This window comes from Mytilus californianus, unplaced genomic scaffold, assembly GCF_021869535.1.
Source record: "Mytilus californianus isolate M0D057914Y unplaced genomic scaffold, xbMytCali1.0.p SCAF_26, whole genome shotgun sequence".
Classification (NCBI taxonomy): Eukaryota; Metazoa; Mollusca; class Bivalvia; order Mytilida; family Mytilidae; genus Mytilus; species Mytilus californianus.
In genome coordinates this window covers 2,258,124-2,285,279 of record NW_026262675.1, presented here as the reverse complement: position 1 = coordinate 2,285,279, position 27,156 = coordinate 2,258,124, and the positions used below count along the sequence as shown (strand labels likewise).

At 30.4% G+C, this 27,156-nt stretch overlaps 1 protein-coding gene across 1 annotated transcript in view; it reads right to left on the bottom strand.

Annotated features, from left to right (window-relative positions):
• The window catches only part of LOC127732672 (two pore calcium channel protein 1-like), a 36,112-nt gene extending 9,099 nt beyond the window's left edge, over window positions 1–27,013 (bottom strand). Inside the window, 16 exon segments of the mRNA XM_052241836.1 lie at window positions 1,434–1,476; window positions 4,097–4,287; window positions 4,895–4,964; window positions 8,013–8,094; window positions 9,146–9,210; window positions 9,957–10,121; window positions 12,296–12,440; window positions 16,235–16,436; window positions 18,300–18,426; window positions 19,806–19,907; window positions 20,953–21,071; window positions 21,790–21,912; window positions 23,012–23,140; window positions 24,091–24,211; window positions 25,648–25,730; window positions 26,555–27,013. Of these exon segments, the coding sequence (XP_052097796.1) occupies window positions 1,434–1,476; window positions 4,097–4,287; window positions 4,895–4,964; window positions 8,013–8,094; window positions 9,146–9,210; window positions 9,957–10,121; window positions 12,296–12,440; window positions 16,235–16,436; window positions 18,300–18,426; window positions 19,806–19,907; window positions 20,953–21,071; window positions 21,790–21,912; window positions 23,012–23,140; window positions 24,091–24,211; window positions 25,648–25,730; window positions 26,555–26,803 (2,016 nt within the window). The 5' untranslated portion in view covers window positions 26,804–27,013.
• Between the last annotated feature and the right edge of the window lie 143 nt (window positions 27,014–27,156).

Sequence of the window (27,156 nt, the reverse complement as noted above, 5' to 3'; positions counted from 1 at the left end):
ATATAAGACACCACTTGTTTAAAAATTGCCCAGGATGTGACAAAAAAATTAATTAAATCATTACTATACTCAACAAAGATGTTATTGAACAAACTTCTGTAAAGAATGCTCAACATGAAAAAGATCCTATATCTCAAATAAAATAGTTGAATAATTTCTTTAAATAAGATTATGACATTGAATATTACTTCAAAACAAGGAACCTATATTCCTCACCTATCACCGATTACACACAGTTTGTAGCTGCACTGTATAATTACTATGTTCTTAGGCAGGCTAAGAATTTGGATATAGTATGGATACCACACACATGTAATGATTTAATTTTGCTTTGAAATGACTTAATTATTTCAGAGGAGAAAATATTTTGGTCTTCTTTCCAAAAAACACAACTATATTGAAATAAACATAAATGTACCAATTTGCAATAATTGGTAGCAATTGGTCCTTTATAAACAATTTCTGAACTTTTCATTGAATATTATGTCAAATTTGGTGTATCAAGTGGTAGTGCTGGTTGTGTCATATGGTTCATTAATGAAAAGTCTGCAAAGTCATAGAATTTCTAGCTTTAGTAATAATGGCAGCATTATTTGATAGGGAATGAGGTCATCATTTATAAATTTTGAAAGAGCATCATAAATATATCATTTAACTAAAGTTCGATATAAAGAAGTAGGGGCAATAAGGCCCTTATTTGGCCCAAATATTACTACAAATTTAAAAGTTATCATACATATTCTTAAATTTGCCATAACTAGACTAAGGTACCATGTATTCAGAAAATAAAAAGAAATTTCACGTTTAACAAGTTACCAAGGCAACAAACCATGACAAAATTTGTATATTTTGTAAAATTTCTTGATTTTCCTTGTTTTTCATCAAATTTTAAGTATATTTTAGATTGGCAAAGTCTGTGGGCATACAAGAAACAACTTTATATTTGGTGAGATTATGTCAATAGTTATAATAAAGCTTCTCTTAAATTATTTTGTTATTTCTTCATCGTTTTCATGAAATGGTACATATTATGACGTAATTGTGACGTCATCAGATAAAAAATCTTATGTTTTTCATTTATATTTCCTGACTCTATGCATTTCCAAACTGTAAATGCAAATCTGAAATAGTTGAAAAATATTTTATTTTCTTGGGCCAAAACCGGGCCTTAATGCCCCTACTCCTTTGATCTTTAAAGGATTTTTCAGATTTTGTCAAGATTTGTGCCCAGTTTTCTTATTTAGTAGCAATGGTGGCCATCTTTAATTGTGGGTAAGATCAATAAATTTAATTCTGAAAGGGGATCATCAATGTACTATCTCTTAAAAATTTGTAGCTATAATCCCTAGTTTAGACTTTATCAGGAATTTTCAATGGATTTTTACCCCCTAAATTTCATATTTTTACAAACCATGTTTGTTAATTACCTCGACAACATCAGAAATAATTTTGAAAATAGGCACAGCAATCATACATCTTTACTAAAGACAGAATCACATGCCCAAGGAAATATTTATTTATGAAAGTAAATCTAAGAAACCAAACAATTTTTTATAGTTTTCATGGTTGTTTTGTTGAGTACAGTTGAAATGAAATAATCAATTATGCTAAAGCAATTAAACACATAAAATAAAAATTATTACATGCCATAGTCTATTTGCCAATTACCGATTCATTCTATAACTACACTATTAACATGGGTTGTTCCCTTTGCCAACTGTAGCCTCGTTCTTTACCGGACAAAATTTACTGCTGCCCATGCAAAGAATAATAAGCCGGCATTTTAACCAATTTTTGTTAAGAAAAATATTGATATTAAAAGTTTTTAGCTTTACAAAGGATCAAAGAAAATGAAAAGATTTGAAGAAGCTGACATACAAAATGCACAGATAAATTTGGTCAAACCACTAATATGAAGAGCTAGTGGGTTGTAATTGTAAATGAAAACAGAAAATAAATGTTTTCATTGTAAATGAAAACTTATGACCGATCTAAGGGAAGTAACTAACTAAATGGATATTTAATAACAGGGTCAGTTACAAAATTGGCAAATAGACCATGTATTATTTTCAAATATTTACTGACTAACAACACTGCATTCAAATAAAGATTTAGCAAATATTATTACTAAAGTTCCGCATATTGGTGAAATCTACATTTTTCTGAATGTAAAACAAATGCAAAATTTAAGTGCAGAAAGGTCACTTATTATGTTTCTTTGATGCCATAAACATGTAGAAATTTGATTTACTTATTTAACCTAAAATGGCCATGTCTTGCATAGTTTTTGGTCAAAATATACATGAGCAACAGATTTTCCAAAAAAAATATATTTTATAAACATTAACGTTCTTATTAAATACATTTTGTAGTAAAATATTTTTTTGAAATAAAGCTGTTGCTCATATGTAAATATGAATGACAAGATCTCAAAATGAGGCTATTTTGGCAGATTTTGCTGTTTTGTCCTAATGTAAGAAGTTTGATATCCTTATGCCAATAGGTAAGACTAAATTCTAAAATATAAATACTTATGTCTGACAAACTAATGCCTTATGAATATCTGTAGGCTGTTACTTTGTAGATTTATTAGATTTTATGATTTTGTAATTCAAGAGCCTTATCAAACCTTCTCCTTTGTCTCACTTTGCAGTTTGTGATAAAAAAATAAGATACAACATAAGATGAAAACTTTAACTTGATCTAAATTTTACTTTCATTACAGTTTTATCTAAATTTCAAAATAGAGCAACACCAAAATCAGTGCCATGCCTTGGTTGCAAGCTTGTAGATGTAAATGTTTAAATCTAAGCATAATATTAGCTATGCTATAACAAAAAGCATAATTTTAAGTCAGAAAATAAACTAAATCAATGTCAAAGGCATCATATAAAGTACATTGTATATCATTTCTGCAAAATTCAACTTTCAAGCAATAACTTTGCATTCAAATAATTTTAACCTAAGCAAACTAACCTAGATTGAGCATATTAAAATTAAAACAACCTCTATGTAAAAGTTAAATGATTTACAAGGCTGTAAAAAGTTATGCATTGAAAAAGATAACTTCAAACAGACAAGACGCATTTAAGCCTTTAATAGGCTAAAAATATAGTTTTATCAATTCTAGGCTTAATTGGACCTTGTTATTTGAAAAAGTGCAAAAAGTAAATGATAAAACAAAGCATTCATCCTCTCAACCAATAAATGTTTAGTTTAGTTTAAACAGCATTTATAAATGAAAAATTATAACAAATGTTTGGAGTAACACTCAGGTTGAGGTATTTAACTGGGACTTGATTAAATAATCCACTTCATTTGTACATTAATTATAATAAAATCTTTAATTTATATTACTTTCAAATATCTGTAAAGTAGTTTGACTTACATAATAAAACATAAACTTTTCCTATTTGGTTGTTTTGCCAACTTTGAAATTTCAAAATAAGCTGAAAAAACAACAGCCTCATGTATAATGCCCTAATTCTTAGGGGGTCAGTAATTCATTTTGTATTTTCATTGGTTGACAGCATGTGGTAAGAAAAAATGAAATATCCATAAAACAAAAAATACAACATAACATCAAATCACTGAAACTGATTACTGTAAATTTAGAAATTTTTACATGCATTTTATTAATTCAATTGTTAAGCATTGGACAAAAATGCAATATTAATTATTGCGATTGTCAGTTAATACTGCTTTTAAATAATGCAGTAAAACTTTAAAATGCAAGTTTTTGTTTTTGCAAAACCTTTCCCATTTCAAATTTGCAATAATAAAAATTCTCAGAAATTTCTGATTTTACAGTATGTTTTTTGTTAGTGATATTATTTTAACTTTACAAGACTCCTCAAATTTAATTTGACTCAAATGTAATGTAAAATATTCTTTTATGCCATAACATGTACCGGTATGCAAAACATTTCAACTCAAATTAATTTAATGCAAAACATTTCAAAGCAAATTAAATGTAAATAAAATGAAAATGTTTTGTTTGTAGTTCAATTTCAGTGAGAAGCAAAGTGCAAAACAGTAAAAACAAGAATTATTAGAAAGGATATCATGCCACTGATTGACAACAGTAAGCTCAAACAAAATGACTAGAGACTTTAAGAAATCATTGAAGTTGTTATTACAGTACTGAAACTTGAAGAAAGCTGTACCATTCAGTTTAGGATTACCACAGAAATGGCTCTCATCTGTTACATTGGTCTCATATCCATAATAATCAAACTTGTCACTAAATATTTCCATCCCAATGATGGCAAAGATATAGTAAAATACCTGTAAGAAAGAAAAATCATATCTTTGGTCTAGTATTGAATTGTCATTTAGTAGCTTTTATATTTATTATCTAACTATGTTAAGACATTTGATAATTTGACTGTCAGTATCTTCATATCCCAACTGACTAGAGATCTAGAAATTATTATTATGTTTCCAAACACTTTTTTTTTTCATGAACTTTTTGAAGCAATATTCTCAAAACAAAAAAAAAAGCAAAAATTAAATTTAACAGCAGGTGTACCTGGGTCCAGACACAGTGCATGATGGATTCAATACAGAAAAGGGTCTTTGGTGCAGGAGGTTTGATTAAATGGATGCAAAAAGCTTTTTCTTTAGGAATCTCACAAAATAAGATAATAATAATCTAAAATCAAAATTGTATTCTATGAAATAAGCTGTATGCTTTGTTTTAGAATTTGTAGGAAATAACAAACAATAGTTATTCTATAAACATACAATATTTCTCAACTGTTTAGCTAAACAATACAATATTGCTTTGTATCAGTGAATTATAGATGCAATGGTAGATTGTGACTCCATATATAGAGCCTATATAATTTCCATATAATAATAATTGAAACAATTTGATTTTATTTCTACTTACAAATATGACACCACCATAGGTAAATATAGATGGTCCAATGTTTATAATAGTCTGCAATACAACTTTAAACCTGAAATTTAAGAATTATATCATCAACTAGCAACATTATGCAAACTTTCAAGAAGATATAAAAAGAAATGAGCTGTCAAATTCTGTATTTTGAAGGTAACCATTGCCAGGGGCGTAGCTGCCGTTAGGCACTATAGGCATGTGCCTACACATAATTTTTTCACAAATATTTTTTTTTATTAAAAAAAAATAATGACAACGTTATCTGTAGATGCATGTGAAGTCGCCAAAACTTTTTAGTTATCAAATGTCATTTGTACACTAGTCTATCATCCTTAGTGAATGGAGTATTGGATAGAATTGTATGTACATTATATTAGAACTTTGGTTCAGATCATATCACTTCTATCAACAAATACATGAATGAACCTCAACATAATCATAACCCTGACATTTTATTTTTAGATGCATGATTTTTTTTTATTAGTAAATGTTGGCTTTCAACTAGCTTTCCACTTGGTCTTCATCCGACCTACAATAAAACCCTTGCCAAGTGGGGTGTCTGTTTGGCTGTATTATTAAATACGCAATCACATCTGAACAGATTGGGGACGTTAAATCCGATGCCTAGCGTAGAAAGAATGCCACGCTCTCTGCATGTTAAAAACACTTGCAACAACTCATTGAGGGGTTCCGTAGGTGGTCTGCTGAAAGGTAAAATTTCTGTCCCTATCCAATAAACCCTCATTTTCCAATGGCATTTCCAAATTTCCAGACCTTCATCCTGGATGACCCCTATAACAGGACCTATCTGTTGTATTAATTGTAAATTTGTTTTTGTCCTGAACATGCATGAACTATTTGCCACTGGATGTTTAGCAATCAATTAATCAATCGGCTAGCTTTCAGTAACTTCGACTACTCTCAGATCAATGTGTAATGACCATAATTATTCAAATTCCTTAGGTAGGAATTTTACCGTACAGGATATCAGAAAATATGAATTTCTTGAATTTTGGTAGATAGTATGAACAGAACCGAACTTCTGGCTTCATTAGGCATCGACTGTGTGTGTCACCTTATGTGTTTGTGTGGCCGGGGAGAGTGAAGGTTTAAGAATCAAAAGATGAATGGGCAATGCCTATCTCAAAGGATAGTATTATTATATAGAAGTCTCAGTGTTTACGTGCCTGTTCAGTGAAGGATCGTCAAAATGCACTATCAATTGACGTATATGTATATCAATTATCCTCAATCAGAAAAGAATAGATATGAAAATACTAAACAGGATGTACTGCTCAATTAAAGGGCTACCCTGATCTACGCTTTTTTTTTAGATTTCCGATTGTACTGCGTAAATTCATCAGTCAGATGTTATCGTAAAATTATTTATAATTCTTTGATTTTTTCTTCATGTATATTATGATAAAATTACCAGTAAATTTTATTTTTTTTGTACACAAAATTTTGCAACAAAAATGCTGAGAACCGTTTTCCGACAGGGGGCTTGGCCCCCGTGAACCCCCTACCAGGGCTCTGCCCTGGACCTGCTGGGGGCCTTCAGCAGCCCCCAGACCCCCTGCCGCAATTTGTGCCTACAGTTTATTGGATACCTAGCTACGCCCCTGATTGTTGAATTTAAGAGGGCAGCTAATATGAATGAAGTTGATGTATTCTAATATGTGGACTTTCAAGCTTCTTTGACCTGGCACATTCTATGTTTTCAACCTATTTTCCAATCTATTTAGGAGCATATGTCCTGTATAGTAAAAGTTTAAATTGTCTTTATCAAACATGCATGACATCCATTTTGTCATCAGTAACAACAAATTCAAATTTGAAAAGCATTAGTTGAATGGTTCATAAGTTATTGTATGGAAACCGCTGGCAGCTGCCCAACGGCCACACCTCTGTACTTCATCATTTCAATAACTGCCTTTTTCCTTTGGAAACCCCAGTTAAAAGAGTCATAATCACAAATTCTTTGCTAAATTAACATTTCTTACACATTATATACAAAAATAACTATATAACAATGCTATTAGACAAAGAACTTTAAAGGCGTTGTATTCAACAACTATTACTTTTAAAGGCATATAAGTATTAAGCGAGTATGATTCCTGAAAAAATCCTCCAATCCAAATATATGTTCAGCTTTTAAAAATGAAATTCTTAATCAATAAAACACAATGAAATTGTATGGTCAAGATTCTGAGAAAGCTTCATTAAATTCTGATTAAGGTTCTAGGAAGAGAAGTGGATACAAATGGTACAGCAGCGTGTGAATATATATGAAAATCAATGTCATGCCAAAGTAAACCCCCATCCCCCCCCCCCCCCAAAAAAAAAAAAAACAAAAAACAAATGAAATAAAATAGGAGGGGCTCAAGTACATTATGTGAGTAGGATTCTGTCAAAGATTTAAAAAATTCTGTCAAGTGATACAGGGTCAGCAGCTATGCTCAAAAGAATTTTCAAAATTTGTAAAGTTTTATAAAGTAGAATTGTTTTTGTTGTCAATTTGCATATCTATTGGTACTTGACTCACAGTTATAAACCAAAATGAAAATTTTCAATAACCTTATTAAATTCTCACACTGCAAAAAAATTTAAGTAATTAACATTTAACGTGCAATTAAAGGTATAATTACATTGGTTGCAATGAATTACATTGATTTCCCATTGTAATAAAAACCGATAATTTCACATGTGAAATAAACGTGGTTATTTCACTCCTCTGACGTCATACAACAATAGGCGTTGTCAAGACGTCGATAACGTCGGATCAAAACAAATTGTAAATGCGTTAATTAATTTCATTAAAAAAAGCCATTTGCCAATGTAATAAAAAGAATAACTAATCAAAGAATTCAAATATCGAAAAATATTCAACTCGTGACTGAACAACACTGATAATTAACTCATGCACTACGCGCATTCGTGAATTAATGTGTTGTTCGGTCACTCGTTGAATATTTTTCTCTATTTGAATTCTTCAATTAGTTATTCTATAAGTGTAGAAGGATTGTTTTTCTAGTGTTATTGCTTTCAAAATATGGTTAAAACTCTTTTAAGACTTTATGCATAAAAAAATAATTAAATTCAATACCTTTGTATGCTTCCAAAAATCTTCACAAGTCTGAGAACTCTCAACACAAGCAGCAAATCTAATGTTTTGAATTCTTCTCTTGCTGCAATTTAAATAATAATAATATGTCAGTTTTTAATGGTAACTATGACAATTCCAAAAGAGTGCTTGATTACTCTTATAATTACTATTCTTCATAATAAATAAAAACACTTCATAACTTGAAAATAATATTTGAGGCAATAAAAACTAGATGTGTCAGAACGACACAATAGCCCCACTCACGAAAAAAAAACCTTAAGCCATTTTTAGGAGTGGGAGAATGAAAGTCTGTCATTTTCACAAAATGTTCAAAGTTTAAAGCCCATTGTTTCAGTATAAATCAGTGGACCAAAGCCTGTAATTTCAGCACAAATCAGTGGAGCGAAACCAGATGTTAACTCAATCAGTAACTCATCATAGTAGACTCACATACTAAAAATCAGCTCAATATGTGAAGGCTTTTAGAAAAAAGTCTATAACTGCTTTTTTCATGAAATTTTCAAAGTTTAAAGCCCCTAATTTAGACAAAAATCAGCGGAGCATAACAAAATGTAAACTTGATCTGTTATTCATCATTGTAGACTCACATACTAAAAATGAGCTCAATATGTGAAGGTGTTTAGGAAAAAGGTCCACATAACTGTTCATTAAGGAATGACGGAATGACAGAATGACAGAATGATGGATAAGGATAACTATATGGCCCTGACATCTTTTTGCAGTGCCATAAAAAATAATAGCACTCTAATTCAGAAAATAACTTGCAAAAAACATTCACATGTTTCATTAGACAGCATCCTGACAAATATGATTAATAAATGTTTGCTTAATATCCAGTGGCAAATATTTCATGCATGTTCAAGATGACTGAAAGATATGTTGTCCCCTACAAATGAAATCCATGAAAATTATTATCTCACTAATGTTAATGAATCCTGACTTTTCAGATTTTCCCCAAATACAGATATATTTTTAAAAATTATTTTCCTACCTCAAAACTCTGTACCAGCAAATTTTTGTTAATCAAGACTTTTAGTCAAGGTAAAATAAATTAGATTAAAAAATAACCAATAAATAAATGTGTGCTTATTTCAATTCCAGAAGGCACTTACATGCTCCCTCTGCAGCCTCTATAGCTGAGGCAATTACAGCTGAAAACACCACCAGAAAGTCAAATCTAAAGAAGAAAAGTAATCAGTAAATTAGTTGTGAAAAAAAACTCCATGCTTTCATTTCAAGTTTTTCTTTCTTAGTTTCTCTTATCTCAGGTGTTTTTTAAATTATACAACCAGTTTTTGTAGGAGGGCAGATTAGTTAAGGATGGTCGCCAGTCTTGTTTTTGACTTTTTGTAAGATATTTAGAATCCTCTGGTTTCATCCATGACTGTGGTGCCATTAAAAAAAATTGCCTGCTAACCCCTACTTTTCTTTTCATAATTTGTTTTAAATATAATTTAAAAATCCGTTTTTGAAAATCTAATAAAATCCTTGTTACTTTTTCATAGTTATTGAAAGAAAAAAAGAAGCCAATGTTAATTGTAAGAAAAATCTAGTGAGGATCTTTTCCTGTCAAATTTTCAATGGCTAATATCTCAAAAACAAGGACAGGGACCTTGCATTTTTTTCGGCTTTTTTAGTTCGTATATATATATATATATTCTATTAATTTATAACAATCTTTTAAAAAGCTTATTTTGAAATAGAGTAGCTAACATTCTTAAGATTCTTGCTTTATAAAAGTGCATATTTGTCTCTTAATTGATATTTAGCACTCTCAAAAAAATCAATTTTTATAAAACGGAAGAAAAATCAATTGAAATTGAAAACAATAGAAAATTGTTTTCACTGAAATAAAAGTCTATTCCATATGGATGCATAAAACTTGGTGAAAAAAATTTATTGAAAGAAAACTTTTATACTTACGAATTCCAAAATCTAACAAAAAATTCTTTTGGTCCAAATGTGTACAGCTTGAGAAGAATTTCTACAGTAAACAAGGCAAGGAAGAACCAATCAGCTTTGTCAACATCAAATCCAATGAACCAGGCATTCACAAATATCAGGAAATCAAAGAAATAACGAAAAACTCTGTAAAATAAATGTATTATGGTATATGATAACAAAATATTCAGACATCTTTTATTATTTACCTTAGATAATGCTTTTATATTAATCCAGATTTCAAAGGTAAATATATTCCTTTGAATTTCACTTTTCAGCAATGGTCAATTTTAAAGTTATTGACTTTGATTCCAATTTTCGAATTTTGGAAAAAGGAATTATTTTTTTCTGTAGGACAAATTGGATCCCTGTCTATACAAAGCATATTCCACAAGAATAATCTATCATTGGGGATCTTGGAATAAAATTTACTTTGTAGATGCATCACACTTATTTGGTAAAAAAAGAGATCACAAAAATAAGATCAATAAAGAGCAGCGCCATAAGCGCATGATACGTCTGTCACCTTTTTTTGCTCCTCTTTATGATTCAAATGAATTTATACGATCAACTATGAAATACTAACTGTGAACACTCCTCAAATATACTCCCCCCCCCCCAAAAAAAAAAAAACAACATGCACACACAGTGGTACCCATTGACACAAAACATGAATAATTTGGCACTATCAATCCTACCTAAAGTTCAACTAAGTTTGTGGCCCGATTTAAAAAAAATAATTCTATAACCGTATAACCGTCTAAAGTGTGAAAAATGGACAGTTTTCGATGACCTTTCAACCAGTTAAGTTCCATAACTCCACAATGTCATATCAGAAATTTATTGAATAAAAAGGGGGTTCATTTTTTTTTTCTGCGAAAATGAGGTGAAAATTTGATGAAAACATATGCTAAAATGTTCAATAGTTTTTCACCAATTGCATCATTAGTGACATATTTGTGACATCATATTGTAGGTGAATTATTTTTCCTGAAATATATTTAATATACCTTATTTTTTACTTTTCCACAAAAATTTCAATGTACAAGGGGTGGTACCACATATAAAATCATGAAAAAACGTGGAAAAAGGAAAATTTCTAGAAAAAATTGTCGAAAATGAAATCTTTTCCTATTTTAGGCTAATATCTTTATAGATATAAAGCAGATATACAACTTTTTTATTATACTTTCAAATATCATACATTTAGCAATACATACACATTAAATATACTTTAATAATTGAAGTTAAAAAAACACCTTTACAGGGCTGTTTATTGGGGTTCCTGGCTCTATTAGTTATGCTTATAAAAATCGAAAGGGAGCTCACATCAATAGATGAATTCAATTCACCAAAGTTTCATTAAAGTTAGTGAAAGTGTTTTTGAGTTATTGTGTTTACGACGGACAGACAAATATATACCATAATATGTCCCGCAAACGGGCGTATAAAAAGAGGGTTACAAAATCTTAAAAACTTTAGCACATGAAGATGTAGGATGCATTGACAGGGAATACAGTCTGTCCAACTTTGAAGTTGTCATGCTTGGCCAAAAATACTAAGTTGGAAACAAGGTAGGTAATTTGAAAATAAACTATTTTAACACTTAAATGTTTAATATTCCTTTGAAATGGAATTAAATAAAAATGGACAGGTTTTGACAAAGAAAATAACCACATTTTGGCTTCACACATGAAACTAGGCATGTATTGACATTGAGTAACATCTATAAGCACAACGGGAAAACCTAGACCATTTAGAGAGTAAAAGACTTATTTAGGAGTGTTGCATATACATGTTTATATGCTACATGTTGATTAAGATAAACAGTTTAAGACTGTTTAACTGATAATTTGTTTAGACAGTACAAGTTCATTCTGAAATTTTAATTGCTGTCAAATAATGAGTAAATAAACAAGAATATGTGTTCATAGGACACCATGCCCTACTTGCACTATAAATCTATTTGTTCAGTCCACGTAATTGATATCAAAACAGTAATACAGCATATTTTAAAAGTTCACATCATAATGAATATGTGTACTATATTTAAGTTGATGCTCCCGCAACTTCATGGTAAACTTAACCAAAAACTTTAATATCATAATGTACATGTTTCAAACTATCACTTTTTTATGTTCAGTGAACAAGGAATTTTGGGTCACAACCGTAATTTGGTATATGATTTAAAAAATTCACATCATAATGAAGATTTGCACTAAGTTTCAAGTTGATGTGACAACTTCATGTACTATTTTAACCAAAAAACTGGACATAAAAAAGCAGACTTAAAGATCAACCACAACTAATTGATAACATACTTATGCCTTACAACTTTTTTCAGTACTCTACTGATTGCTGAGTTGTAAATAGTTGGAATATATTTCTCTAAAAATGTCATTCTATCAGTAACCTCTGTCAGTTCAAGTTGCAAGAGGTCTGCTAGTTTAAGGAATTCTTTTTTCACTGAAAGATAAAGAATATTTCTGAAAATGTTACTTTTCCTTTAAATTTTATTCTATCTCATAAACATTCCTTTTAGTTGTTTATATTTGTTTTGATGACATTAAATACAAATACTTAATTAAAATTTTACTACCAAAGAGAAGAGGTCAAACTCAGGCGACCATTGTCAGATAGAGGTGTTCATCTTACAATGATTCTGTATCATTGCATGTTTTTTTTTATTATGATTGTTCAACATTAGACACAAATACTAATTTAATTATTTTGATTTCAGAAAATCTGCATACAAATAATACTTTTAAAATAAAAGTGTGAGTTTTTATTTTTGAGACACTTATCCTGTCACAATTTTCACCATAATAATAAATTGCAAAAAGTTCTGAATTGCTGTAGTTGACTTATTAGTCATAGCAACTGAAAAGTTAACCAAACCATAAAAAGGTAGCACTAATGAATGAACAATAAAGATGATGTCAAAGTGAGGTGAATCCAATATCACATAAAGATCCACTTCCCAAAAATTTTATTAAGTATTACCTATACTCCATGGCTAAATAACTAAAACACAATTGCAAATTAGCAGAAAGCCTGTTGAAGGTGATGGACGCCAACTATAATTGTATTTCAATTAATGTCCAGCAGTACAAACATTACAAATATCATATATGTATAATGTATATATCAATACAGTTTAATCGCTTATATCTCTGAATTTTACCCATCATAGATAGTCAAGGCCGTCCAGGTAAAAGCAATGAAATCCTTATATATATCTAAATATGAATGGAAACCTATATCTGATGTCAATGCTCAAGCCTATCTAAGGATAACAATGTAAGATCTCACCATTAATCAGCAAATACATACATGTATATAGATAGAAAATCAAAAGTTTAATTGCAATTAGCAATTATAAAAGGAGCTTACTGTGTTAAACATCTGCTAGAAAGAGAGCACTTGAAAAACACCAAGTATATCGTAAAACAAAATTTAACTTCTTGATTGGTTAATTTTGTTCAATCATCTGAATATTTATGAGAAGCGTAACAACAATACAATATTTTCCCACTTTACTACTGGAACCTCCAGAAAATACTACTATTGTGTTGCTCAATCATAAGTTTTCTGTGTAGTGTATTGTAGACTGTTTGTCTTTGCTTTCTTTTGACCATGGTATTATCTGTTTTTCTTCAACTAATGATTTCTAATTGTCCCCTTAGTATCTTCTGCCTCTTTTTTAAAAATGATTTTATAGACCTAATATAGTTGAGCTTATACCTGATCTCATATTTACTGAAAATTATATCAACTAAGCAAGAATCCAATACAATATTTTGATTCAGTCCCTGAACCATAAAAAATGAAGTCATTAGACAAGGACAAGGTACATCTCCCTGACAGAAACATCAGACCATCTGTTTCTAAGATATGGATTGTATAGATTTCTACCTTTAAAAGTTTATGTCACTGCAGGGCTCTTACTAAGGATATCAGGGGTCACCATTTTTGGTTATGTTGATTCACACAAATATCAATGCCTTAATCTCCATACAAAATACAGAAAGGAAATAAAATTAAATTTAGACTTCCTTATAAACTTTTACTATTAAGTTGTGATAGCTTGATTCAATTGATTCGATTTCCTTGCATCTTTGGACTCATCAGTTCTTAAAATGCTGAGTCCAGACAGATTTTCATTAGTCCAGGACCCACAGACTCATCTTAGTGAGAAACCTGCACTTTAAAATTAGCAGATTTAAGTCTTGTCTTTAGAATGTAACTTAAAAATCTTCATAAATTTTACCTAAAGATTTCTCAAAAGTACTCAGAGTATATAGATAACATGTTTTTAATCCTAAACTGTATATCAGTATTGACAGAATAGTTTTACAGTCCCACTGTCTGTGTTTATATAAAAATAAGGAGATGCACGTGGTATGATTGCCAATGAGACAACTATCCACCAAAGTTCAAATGAAGTGGATGTAAGCAATTATAGGCCTTCAACAATGAGAAAAACCCATACTGTATAGTCTGCTATAAAAGGCCCCAACATGAAAAATATGAAACAATTTAATTGATAAATCTAAAGGCCTAATTTATAACAAAACAATTGACGAAAAACAAATATGACAGACATGAACCAACGAAAACCACTGAACTGCAGGCTCCTGACTTGGGACAGGCACATAAAGAATGTGGCCGGGTTAAACATGTTTGTGAGCGTTCAACCCTCCCCTAACCTGGGACATTGGTGTAACAGCACAAACATAAGAACAAACTATAACTCATCAGATAGATACAAACAAAAATATCAAACAACAAGAATGTGTCCATAGTATACAGATGCCCCACTCGCGCTATCGTTTTCTATGTTCAGTAAACCGTGAAATTGGGGTCAAAATGGATGAATGAACAAATGAACGCACAGACCGAAAAACATAATGCCCATATATGGGGCATAAAAACAAAGACAGGACGTGGCATATCTATTTGTCTTTTCTTACTGCTGCACAAGCTAAGAAAGAGGACAGATCTAAAATAAAAGCTCAATAAAGATGTACACCTCTGAGGAGCCAAATATTTCTAGAATTAAACTTTTTTTCTTAACCTGATTTTTGGGTTTATATGACTGTAAAAATATAATTGGTGAAGAAATAAACATATGGTGGTGCACTTCTTTTTTTGCTACAGCCAATTGAAAGTACCCAATTTTGATGATTTCCCCATTTTTCATCAATTTTTACCCATTTTTGGGCTATTATCATGAAAAAAATCACAGTTTCACAATCAAACTTTTTTTCATACTTTCACTAAAGATGAAGTGGACCAATCTGAATAAATGTAACTTAAAAAAACTTTGGGTAGGTGTTAATATAAGAAAGTTTTATATAATACGGCAGTTCTGGGATACAGTTTTTAGTTGAATCTGTCATGTGACTTCCATCACCACGTGACCAAATTGTAGGCATCGTCACTTCCAATACATGTTGAGCAAACGGGTGAAAAGATTGATTTTATACTGCGCAAAATATTTGGGAAATTAAAATCTAATAAGATGGTCACTCTTCCTAAGTCGTACCGTAATCAAGATTATGTACTTACGGAACATAAATTATTTCTATACTACCCTTCAGAATGACAATTCTTAAAGTGCTGGAAACTTTTAATAGAGCAGGGATACAGGCGCACCTTCTATCTGGTAAATGACGTCATAAAGGCGTGCAAAATTGGCAATCTTTTCCGGTGAAAGACATGATTCCAGAAATGACGTATTTTGTTTCTTTTTCTTGTCAAATTTACCATGTTGTCAATTTTGTAAATTTGGGATTTTTCTCTCTTTTTAGAACTAAAAGCATATTATTTCAACTTCTTTGTTATAAGTGATTGAAAAAATACATATCTAAGAAATTTGAAAAGAAAAAATTGATATGGGATGAACATGTATCTGGTAAAATAATTTCTTATACCCCTCGCCCATTTTCTCAACATTTTGGCTAATGAGACTGATTTAATTGGTTATAAAATTTGAAAATTTTATTACTCAAAAACTACTTATTGTAAATACACAATTTTTTCACAGTTTGAGCACAATATTTTTTAAATTCATTGATATTTTCCACTTGTATCACATGTTTTGGAAATAATTCCAGAACGAGATTTCAACGAGACTGAAACGTCAGAAGAATACATCCTTAAGTAAATTAATAAAAGTTGTAAAATATAGTGATTTCTTAGTGGTTAGACTTGTTGAGTGTTAGTTAAGATTTCTATCCTACATAAAAGTCACTTACCTATTTGATGGTTCATTTCTGTATCAAGTATTTTCATCAAGAGGTCTATGTGTGCCTGACTTTTCTTTGGTATTACTTTTTTCAATAGTTGGCACCATGTAAGATAAGTAACAACCATCTTTCTACCTCTGTCAACCTTCAGGAGTTCAAATGCTTCACTCAATTTCTTTCTTTTTCCAAACACAGAGGCTCTTATTTCATTCTAAATAAAGCAAAATACTTAATCCTTCCAACACACTAAATTCAATGAACATTGATATAAAGCAAAATATAAGTCATAAAACTTGAACTTATTATCAATCACCAATTTACTAGGTTTTACTAATCAGTAAGCTGTCATCAGAATTGTTTTTTACTAATTATATTAATAATAATCATAATTAAATGATTTTCTTAAATTTTGTGTGGCAGACATTCAAGACTGATCAAAAAAGAAAAAGAGAAAAAATTGCATTTTCAATAAATATCTGATAGTTTGAGAATCAACTGTTGTTTTCCTTTCATTAAACTCAAATTGCTGAGTCGGAACTGGTTACAAGAACGACCAAAAAATATAAGGAAGTATACAAATTATCCAAATAAAAAGTAGATAATGCCATCACACATAATTAACACCACCTGTTGATGATTCATAGCCTCACCAGTTTTGGTCCTCTATATTACTTATGAGATACAAATTATCCCTTTGTTGGCGTGTTGAAGTTAAATTTTACTATCAAGAGCAGAGAAATATTGTAAATCTCCAAGTTGGAGATTCTATACCTAAACCATATGAAATTTGTCATATTTGGCAGGAAATGAAAATGAATAAAATTGAGAATGGAAATGGGGAATGTGTCAAAGAGACAACAACCCGACCATAGAGCAGACAACAGCCGTAGACCACCAATGGGTCTTCAATGCAGCGAGAAACTCCCGCACCCAGAGGCGTCCTTCAGCTGACCCCTAAACAATTTAATTTCTGCTGTTGACCCTTATTTTTCAAAGATAAATCAGTGTAACTCTAATGAAGTCTGAATGGATTTAACTTGATTTTTTTTATTACCAAATAATAATCACAAGAGTGTCTCGCCTGCTTTACTCACAATTGATTTCATGTTGATAGTCCTTAATATAAATTTTACTACAAGTATCACATAAACTTAACATGATCCAAGAAAATGAGGTCAAGGTCAGATAAACCAAGCCAGAAATACATGTACACCTTACAATCATTCCATACACCAAATATAGATAATAGTTGACCTTTTGCTTAAAGTATACAAGAAACAGACAAAACCATGAAATCTTTATATTGACCAATGAACAATGAAAACGAGGTCAAGGACAAATGAAACCTGCCATGTACACTTTACAATCATTCCATATACCAAATATAATTGATGTATTGCTTATAGAATAAGAAACAGACCAAAACACAAAAACTTAACATCGACTAATGAACCTTGAAAAAGAGGTCAAGGTCAAATGAAACCTGCCAGACTGACATGTACACCATAAAATCTTTCCATACACAAATATAAAGTTGACCTATTGCTTATAGTATCTTAAAAACAGACATAATCAAGATATTTTTAACCTTGATCACTGATCCATGAAATGAGGTCAAGGTCAGGTGAAACCTGTCTGAAGGACATGTTGACTTTGAAAGGAACCCATATACCAAATATAGTTATCCTATTACTCATAATGAGTAAGAAATTCACATGACAAATAAACTAAACTTTTTTTTCAAGCAGTCGTTGAACTATGAAAATCAGGTCAAGGAAAACAGACATATGACAGACATCTATAACATAACATAAGGCATCTGTATACAAAGTATGAAGCCTCCAGGACTTCTACTGTCTTAAATATTAAGCTAAATACAAAAAGTTTACACTGACGCCACTGCTGCCACTGGAAAGTAATCCCTATATATCGCATTCTGCGACTTTTGTTGCAGGCGAGACAAAAACTGCATTTTGAAATGTACAAATTGGTAAGTTTAATTGAATATAGTTATGACTATAAATTGAACAGTAGATTTGAAATGTTTCTATTAGGGTAAATGATAAATACTCACTTTCAAATTATTCCTGTAGTTGTAGTAAATTGCAGCCAAAATTATGCTCATGAATATGTATAAACAAATAATAATGTAAATAATGAAGAAAAATGCAAACCAATTACTCTCATCATATGCTGGCATCCTGAAAAAAAGAATTGATTCAAATGAGATCAGTGCAATCTTTTTTTTTTCAATGAAGCAATATTTAATCTAGTCAACAAACACAGTCCTCATTTTATGAAATTCATATTGACGGTTTAAAATTTAACAGACAACACTTATTTTGTCAATGAAAATTTTTTTTTAGTCTTTTATGCCATCACTTGACAATGTAGGAGATCAAACTTTTATAAAAATCTTCCCAGAAAGCACTTGTTCTTTTGGACTAAACTTTATCTGAGTTCTCCTTATGGGATTTATCTATTCTAATCTCTAATTATAGGATGCCAAGTAAAACAACAATAAAAAATCAGCCAAAAATCTACCATTCTTGTTACAAAATTTTAGAAACTAAATTTATATAAAGATATACAGGTAAAAAAAATTCATGACAAGAGCCTATGCTTTGCATTTATTTGTAAAAACTTCACATTACACTGAATATGTGTACTTAGTTTCAAAATGATGTGACCACAACTTTATTGAAAATTAAAGAACTGGAGTGAGCAAGCTCACATGTAACCCTACGCCCGATGTAAAAAGGAGAAGCTCCATATTGACTAGATTGCATAGTCTTTTCTGTTTATTTAAATAAATGATTCTGAGCTGATCCTCCAGATCATATCTTAAAATAATGTAAATTTTGCTGATAGAACCAATATCCCGTTATTTCTCACTGAAATGAAGACATTGCAAAGACATTTATCTTTAGGTATTAATTAGTCAGTTCATTAGCCAAAAAAGTGACTGATTACTCTCCCATTTGTAAAAGTGCAATGGTTACCCCTAAACAAAAGAGGACTGTATCAGATGATGTGAGGGACAGTCTTTATTCTTTTAGATGTATTATTATGATGAAAACAGCAATAAAAGCACTGTTTGTTAGCTATACCGTGGATTCATTTATTTTCGTGGTTACCAATTTTTGTGGTTGGAGGAAAAACAGTATTTTCATGATTTTTTTATTTCGTGGTGTTGCCAAAGTTTCCATATTAGCCTATTGAAAATGTGTACTTCATTGAACATTCAAGTTCATGGTTCACTTATACCTGTGAAATCCACAAAAATTGGTGTCCCACCATAAAATGAATTCACAGAATTGAATTATATCCAATTATTTCATGAGTTTTTGTCTTATGTACATCCACCCTATAATTACTGTATGTTTATAGATAATTCCTAAAAAAAAACTTTTAAAAGAATTCAACTATAACAGTATGATTCAAATAATAATATTTAAGATTGGTGCAACCCTGCATCTTGTGGCAAATCACCATGTCTAAAGTAGTAATTATGATAAAACATACCTAAATACAAGGTTGGATTGTGTTTTGAATATTTAATTATGTTTAAAGTACTTACATGACATCAGGGTTATTGGCAGTTGTAACTAAAACATAAAGGTCCCATACACTTTCAAAAAAGTCTTTGAAATAAGGTTTACCATCTGGATATGTAAGGTTTCTAAAACATAAAATATACATTTATCAAAATAAAAATAAAATTGAATTACATTCATGTTACTTAATATAATTTGTGATACACTTTTGTATGTTAACTTGTTCTAATTTCATTCTTCTGAAGATAAGTTTGGCACTGATATGTGCTACTCGAATTTCAAAACTTCAATACTAGATATTGTGGATTCATTATTTTTTCGTGGATACCAATTTTCATGGATTGAAGAAATATTTTTATTTGTGGATAACAACAAATATCCCAGGGTAAACCAACAAGCTACAATGGGACAATGAAAAAACTTTATCTCAATCAAAAAGATCAAGTTCACTTTTTTTTGTAAGTGATAGGCACTAGACTGTAACCCTTACTATAGTTGTACTAGCCTAAGTGATCTGTATAGGTAGCTGTTAACCACATACAAAGACATCTCAGCTAATGAGGCCCATAATATCCAATAAAAACAGACAAAATATTAATGAGAAATCATTTTCTTTGAATGCAAAATGAATACTGTAAACAAAAATCAATTTACGCAGATACTTAAATTCAGGTTTAGCTCTTTTCAGCTGATTTTGCGGCAATTTATTTTTGCGGTTATCAAATTTTCTTGATAATTTATATAAGAGAAGACCCAAGGGTTACATATTTGTCATGATTTACATTCGCGTTATTTCTCTTCTTCCAAAAGTTGCATATATAAATTACTCACAAAATTTAGTTGGTTTATAGTATTTAATTATTTTGACAGGTCAAAGATGATGTCATTCAAGGAAATTTTCTTAAAAATGCCACTGTTTATGTCCGTTGTGCCATATAATGGTGTCTGAAGCAGAATGGACATCCATTTTACATCATTTACACTATGTAACTCAATCTGAGGTGTGCTAGTATGTATTTTAAACTACAAATGCTTGTGTCTGAGGTTTTTTCACATGTGCTATAGCAGAATTAAGAATTTGATTTATGGATCTGATTGTTTATACATAGGGACCACAGACATTTTAAAGCATTTAGCTTTAAACATGTTAAACAGTTGTGAATATCTTACCGTTTATTGAATAATTTCAAAGCCAGCAATGCAAACAGAGCAATACTAAGAAAAAATAGAACTAAAATATTGAGTATTTCTGGAACAGTTCTTCTTATATTACGAAATGCTCTTCTTATCTGAAATAAAAAAATGGTGGATTGAAAAATTATTTTGTCCCAGATATGTACCAAGTAAATATGTATTTCAATTTTTTTTCATAGCAAACTCTGTAAGAAGTTTAAAAGAAAATTGAGACATGATGAATAATTACTTCAATATGGTGCATTATACATCTAGTCCTCAAGAAACATAAAAAATACATTTACTCTTTCCTTTCTTTAAAAAAATGTGATTTTAAGAATATCTATTTTCAATGGATTTTCTTTGTCCATTTGTCAATGATGGTACCCTTATTGAGCTATCTTCCCTTGTACAGTTTTTCTAACATGATCATGCAAACATTCCAATCAAACACATTTTGTGCAGAGGACAAACTATTTGAGACATTTGTGCAAAGGACATCATATTTGAGGCATTTTGTGCAGATGATATCTAATTTATTCATGAATGGGGTTGAATAATGCCATTAACACATCATATTACCCTGAAGCTACTTTAAAACTTCAACTTTAACCAAAATATTAGCCTGAATAGATGAAAGAATATTTAAATGGATGAAAGAATATTTTAATGGATAAAAGACTATTTGAATGAAAAAACGTTATTTGAATAGATGCAAAACCTAAAAAAAAAAAGAGGATTTGGTCATTTAGATTTCTAGATTTTTTATTTTACACTTACAACATTATATTTCAGCTAGGGATGAGTAGAAAATAGATGAAAACACAAACTTACCTGTTTTCCATCTGAGAAATTGATGATAAACAGTGGACGAAGTGGTCTAGACCATCTAATAGGGTTTGTCTCATGTGCCACATTATCCCAAATTAGGAAACATATCATGTCCAAAAATGTTAGCTGAAAAACACAAGATAAGACAATGTTACACATTTTAAAAGTAAATAACACAATTCAGTAATCTAATCTGTTCAAATTTAATTAACACTTTTTCAACTTTGTGCATCTGAAGCACTTTTCTGGATTTACATTAATCTGGAATGCTCAAAAACAAAAATTTGAAAGCTGAGTGTTTATTAATAAGTAGGGAGTTATACGACCTAAAATGACATAAATTAGAATAGCCAAAACAATTTTAGGTCAGCTTTGCCTGAGAAAGTCGGAATCTTAATTTCCAAATAACTTCTAAATTCATCCTTTGAAAATTGAAGAAATGTATGTCAGTGTTTCAAGTTAAAATTTCGTTTGTTCAATTTGAGTCAATAAAGTGAGTGGATTTATCTGATAAACAAAGTTACCAGACCTGAAAGTACTTATACACACTAGTAAAAACTGTGGGAAATAGTACCGTCCATTTGTCTGTCCTTATCTCACATTTACTGAACCTCCTTAACCAGAAGTAGATTTCTATGAAACTATCAGAGACTGTCCAGTACATAATGGCACCTCCTGTATGAGAACAACTTTATAGGTTTCCAATAGCAAATGGGAACTTCACCATTTTTCCAAATAGAGTATGAACAAGCATCTCTAACTCATCCATCTAAAACTCTTCAATAAACCTCTCACAAATTGTTCATTATGTTGGACATTTAATTTTTGAAAGAAGTATTTCAGGGTTTATTTTTGTTTTTTTGTTTTTATCATTTTCTTTAAAAATCAAATCATTACCAAACTTTTGAAATATTTTTTTCACATGTTGAATAAAGATTTAACATTAATGATTTATTACTCTACATACTATTTTTTTTCATTCAAACTGAATGTACATGCATTTATGTATTCATTCAAAAAGGGAACTCCAGTATAACTCAGTTGACTTTATACAAGTACTTGATATCTATTTTCTTTTTTACAAAATTTACATTATAATAAATGATTTGCTATTTGCCTAAACCAATGATTCTATAAACAATTATTTATTCTTAAATAAATGAAAAACAGCTAAATAGATATAAATATTTTTTAAAAATGCATATGTTTGCAACACTATACTTACAACAATAATTGCTAAAATCAATATATTTTTAGTATCCCGCCAAAAAATTCTTGGTATACTGAAATACACTGCATGACAGAATCTAAACAGGAAGAAGAGTAGACAAATAATTTCTACGCTAATTGTTGCCTGAAATAAATGAAAATTAAATTGAATGTAGTTAAAATTACATTTAATTACAAAATTAAAGAAGATTGTGTCAACTTATAAATATTGGAAGGTCAATAAAGGGACATAACTTGAGTACGGTGAAAGTGGCATTACCTAAATTTGAACTTGATCTGGGTCAGACAGTTATAAGCATTGTGTGTAAGTTTCATAACACTTGGTTAAGACTTGAGGCACAGTAAAGTTAGAGTGTGGAAATTGCAAACTTAGCAATTTTTTCATTTAAAAAGGGACATAACTCAAGAAAGGTGAAAGCGACACAACCCAAATTTGTACTTGATTTGTGTTTGGAGGTAATAAGCATTGTGTATAAGTTTCATAACATTTGGTTAGGGCAAACTAAAGGTAGAGAACGGAAACCAATTTTGGGATGAACATATGTACAAATCTAGACAGACAAGGATAATCCTAAATGCCCCCTTTACCTAGGGGCTGGGTCCATGTATGCTATAGAAATAGTTCAGAGATTGTAAAGATTATAATTAACAAGTCAGTGCTGCAAACCCTTTTTAAAATAGTCCTCATTTGCAATTGTGACACTTCTATATATTAAATATATATATCTAGAGGAAAAGTGTTTCTTTTTGGCATGGAAAACCAAATAAACTAGAACTGTGTATGAACTTACAAAGGATACCCTAGACCACCATACGTTGAGAATATTAAAGTAAATAAACTTAATTATCTCCCTTAGACCATGTACATGTAGGACTGAAATTATATTCCTTTAAGCACATTTTTAGGTAGTGTTGCACAACTGTGTAAAGTTTCATCAATTTCATTCCAGCTGTTTACGGGGAGATGGTCTGACAAGGCACATGGACAGACAGAAGATAGACAGACAGGCAAATGGACTGGGTGATTATGCATACCCCTTAAAAAAACATTAAATATATATAAATCAAACTCACCCCAATTGGCCAAAGCATGTCAGGATTTGCAGGCTTCTCAAACATGGCTAAGGCAAGATCTATGGCAATGAACAGATATAACAACCATCTTAATATCCAAGAATGGTACAAATTATAAAACCTTTAAAAAGAAAATTATGTGTTGTGTAAAAAGTTAATTTAGGCTAAATATTATCAAGCATGACATTATACAATTACATTTTTTTAATGAGGTTAATACAAGGATTACTATATAGACCAAATGCTGAGGTTAGTATAAATTTTTCATAGGTTTAGTAGCCCTTATATCCACCAAGAAAGTGATTAATTTTATATACATGAAACAATTTTCTTTTATGTTTTATTGCTTAAACTATGATTTCATAACACTAACTATTGATTAAGCTGTGAACAAGGGTTGGAACTGTATATCCAGCAAGCATGAGGTCATGCAAGGTCAACTCTATACAGTTAAAGACTTTTAATAACTCAGATACAAGGACCTGATAACACAAGAAAAATTCTATTTTTTTTGTGTTAATAAACTCTGTACCCATCTTATCAAAACTTAGGAATTGTTTTATTATATAATACAAATTTTCATTGGAATTTTAATTTTGTTTATTCCCATATTGATATATATTATATCAATGAAAATAAAACCCAACATAAAAATTAACATATAGGAATATTTCTTTCACCTACAAAAATTAAATTCCACAAAATTAATTTCAGGGAAACCACAAGGGAGTTTTTATCCCTCAAAAATCGATATTTCTAAAGTATTTATATGCCATTATCTCAGGAGATAAATGCCGGCCGGGTCAAACTGCTCCTGTCTTATCATTCCAAGTTATCATGGAAAACAAGGACATAAGAACAACTCTCCTTCATAACATTGAGAGGCCTTGGTGGCAAGTGGTCTAAATTGTTCAACTACTAATGTACTGTATCTCTAGCCTCTCAACACTAAAGTTTTGAGTTCAAACCATGCAAGTGGCAGGTGCATTCGTCCTAAATTTTAATTGACACGAATATCAGTTTTCCTGCTGAATGTTGATGGTTGTCTCTTTCATTTTAAGTATTCTAAGTAGCAGGAGATCATTATTATAAACTGTTTTACACCAGGCAAGAAATGCAAAAAAAAAGCATTTGCAGTTAAGAAATTTTAGTTTGCCATACATTAGCATATTTCAATAAACTGAACCACTAATCATGTTGAGGACAAGCAAAAAGAAAATTTAATTGTTCTGAAAATTTGAAGAAGTCAGACAAGTTGGACATTTTATTTTTAAAACCATCTTCCATAGAATTATTCTAATAAAGGCCTATAGTATAAATGTCAATTTAATTGATTGATTGATTGGTGTTAAATGCAACTTTCAGGACTATTGTCTATTTCGTGGTGGTCAGTTTTTATTTTCAAAGATTAAATATGACCTACAATTAGATATTTGTAAATTAATTTGTTAATAAATTGTAATAATAATTATAAGATATGTTCTATTCTTCCATATGATGTTGAAGTCTTCATGAATTATATAAGATTATAAGTTTTATTTAAAACAACATACTTACTTTACATACTTAGCATCTGTTTTATACTGAAAGTTTCTACCAGATTTAGCATCTATTACTAATGTTGTGGCAAGTACCAAATCCTGGAAATAAAATCAACTTCATGTTTACACCATTCAGTGTATGCATCATATTTGTATTGAGAGTAATCTTTTAAAGTATTCATTACAATTATGCACATTTGTGTCTAGAAAATTAAAGCTACAATTTTCAATTCATGTAATTAATATATTAAAAAAACTTATAAAATACAATCTTTTTGTTAAGTTGCCCCTACCTAAAAACATATTCATAGGTCAGTCAAGTGTTGAAATGGGCCAATTGAAGCAGCTTTATCTTTGCTGATCATATTTGATAATCATATTTGAACAGTTAACTTATTGTCTATTAAAATGAGAACATTTTCATTTTGAAAATAAATACCACATACTTTTCCCCAGGTATGTTGTAAAATCTGTATAAACCCATCTCATGAACCTATTCATTTGCTATGTGCCTGTTCCAATTTAGTCAGAACAATGACAGCCCACAGCTAACTATTTCAATGACTATGAGTTGAAGATATCCTTAATTATTTCATCAAATGTGGGTAAACTTTACCTAAAATTGGTAGTTGCTTCAGCTTGACTGCTTTTCAAAGACGGTGCAAGCTTTCTTGAAAGTAGACAATTTTTACATATAATGTGCGCATGCATGGCCATAAGAATAATTCAGTCAGTCAAACAAATAACAAGCCACAAAGCACCACATAGAACAATTTAAGATTGAGCAACACAACGCTCATCAAAATCTGGGGTAAACAAAGGTGTTCTGTAAAGATCAGCAGTTCCTGCTCCACAATTGGCACCTGTCATGTTGATCATTTGAATAAAAAATGTGATTATTTTTATCTTATTATACAACATACCTCTTCTTTTAGTTGTTGATCTATGCTACTCTGTGATCTGAGGGATTCTTTTGAATGTGCTCTCACAATAGGAGGTGGCAATTCTAAGGTATCTTTTGGCCCATTTTGAACTACAGGACCATTCTTTTGGTTGTCAGTAATTTGACGATCGTTACTTTGCTGTTGCTGAACATCACAATCCTTTATAGCTGAGGCATTTTCCCCAGACAGTTCAATCACCACTTTTGTTGTTGCTTGTGGTTCTGCCATTTCACATTCTAATTTCTAGACACATCACATGCAGACCTTGCTTCAGCAAATAGATTCACACGAAATGAATCGTTCATTTTCGTTTTTCAGATCTACATATAAATAAGTTAATTATGATATTATTACTGATAACAAAACCCTATGTGACATGAGAGGTTCCAATTTCCAATATTGTTCTAGCAGACATCAATTTGGGGGCGTATTTTTTTAAATCCGATATCGTTCCGAAGTTTAGACTATCTGGTAAAGTTAAATACCACTTCCGATGATTTATATTTTTTAATGTTTCAATAAAAATGCCGAAGAATTCTATTATTTCTATTTTTATTGACAAATTATCTTTAATCATAATG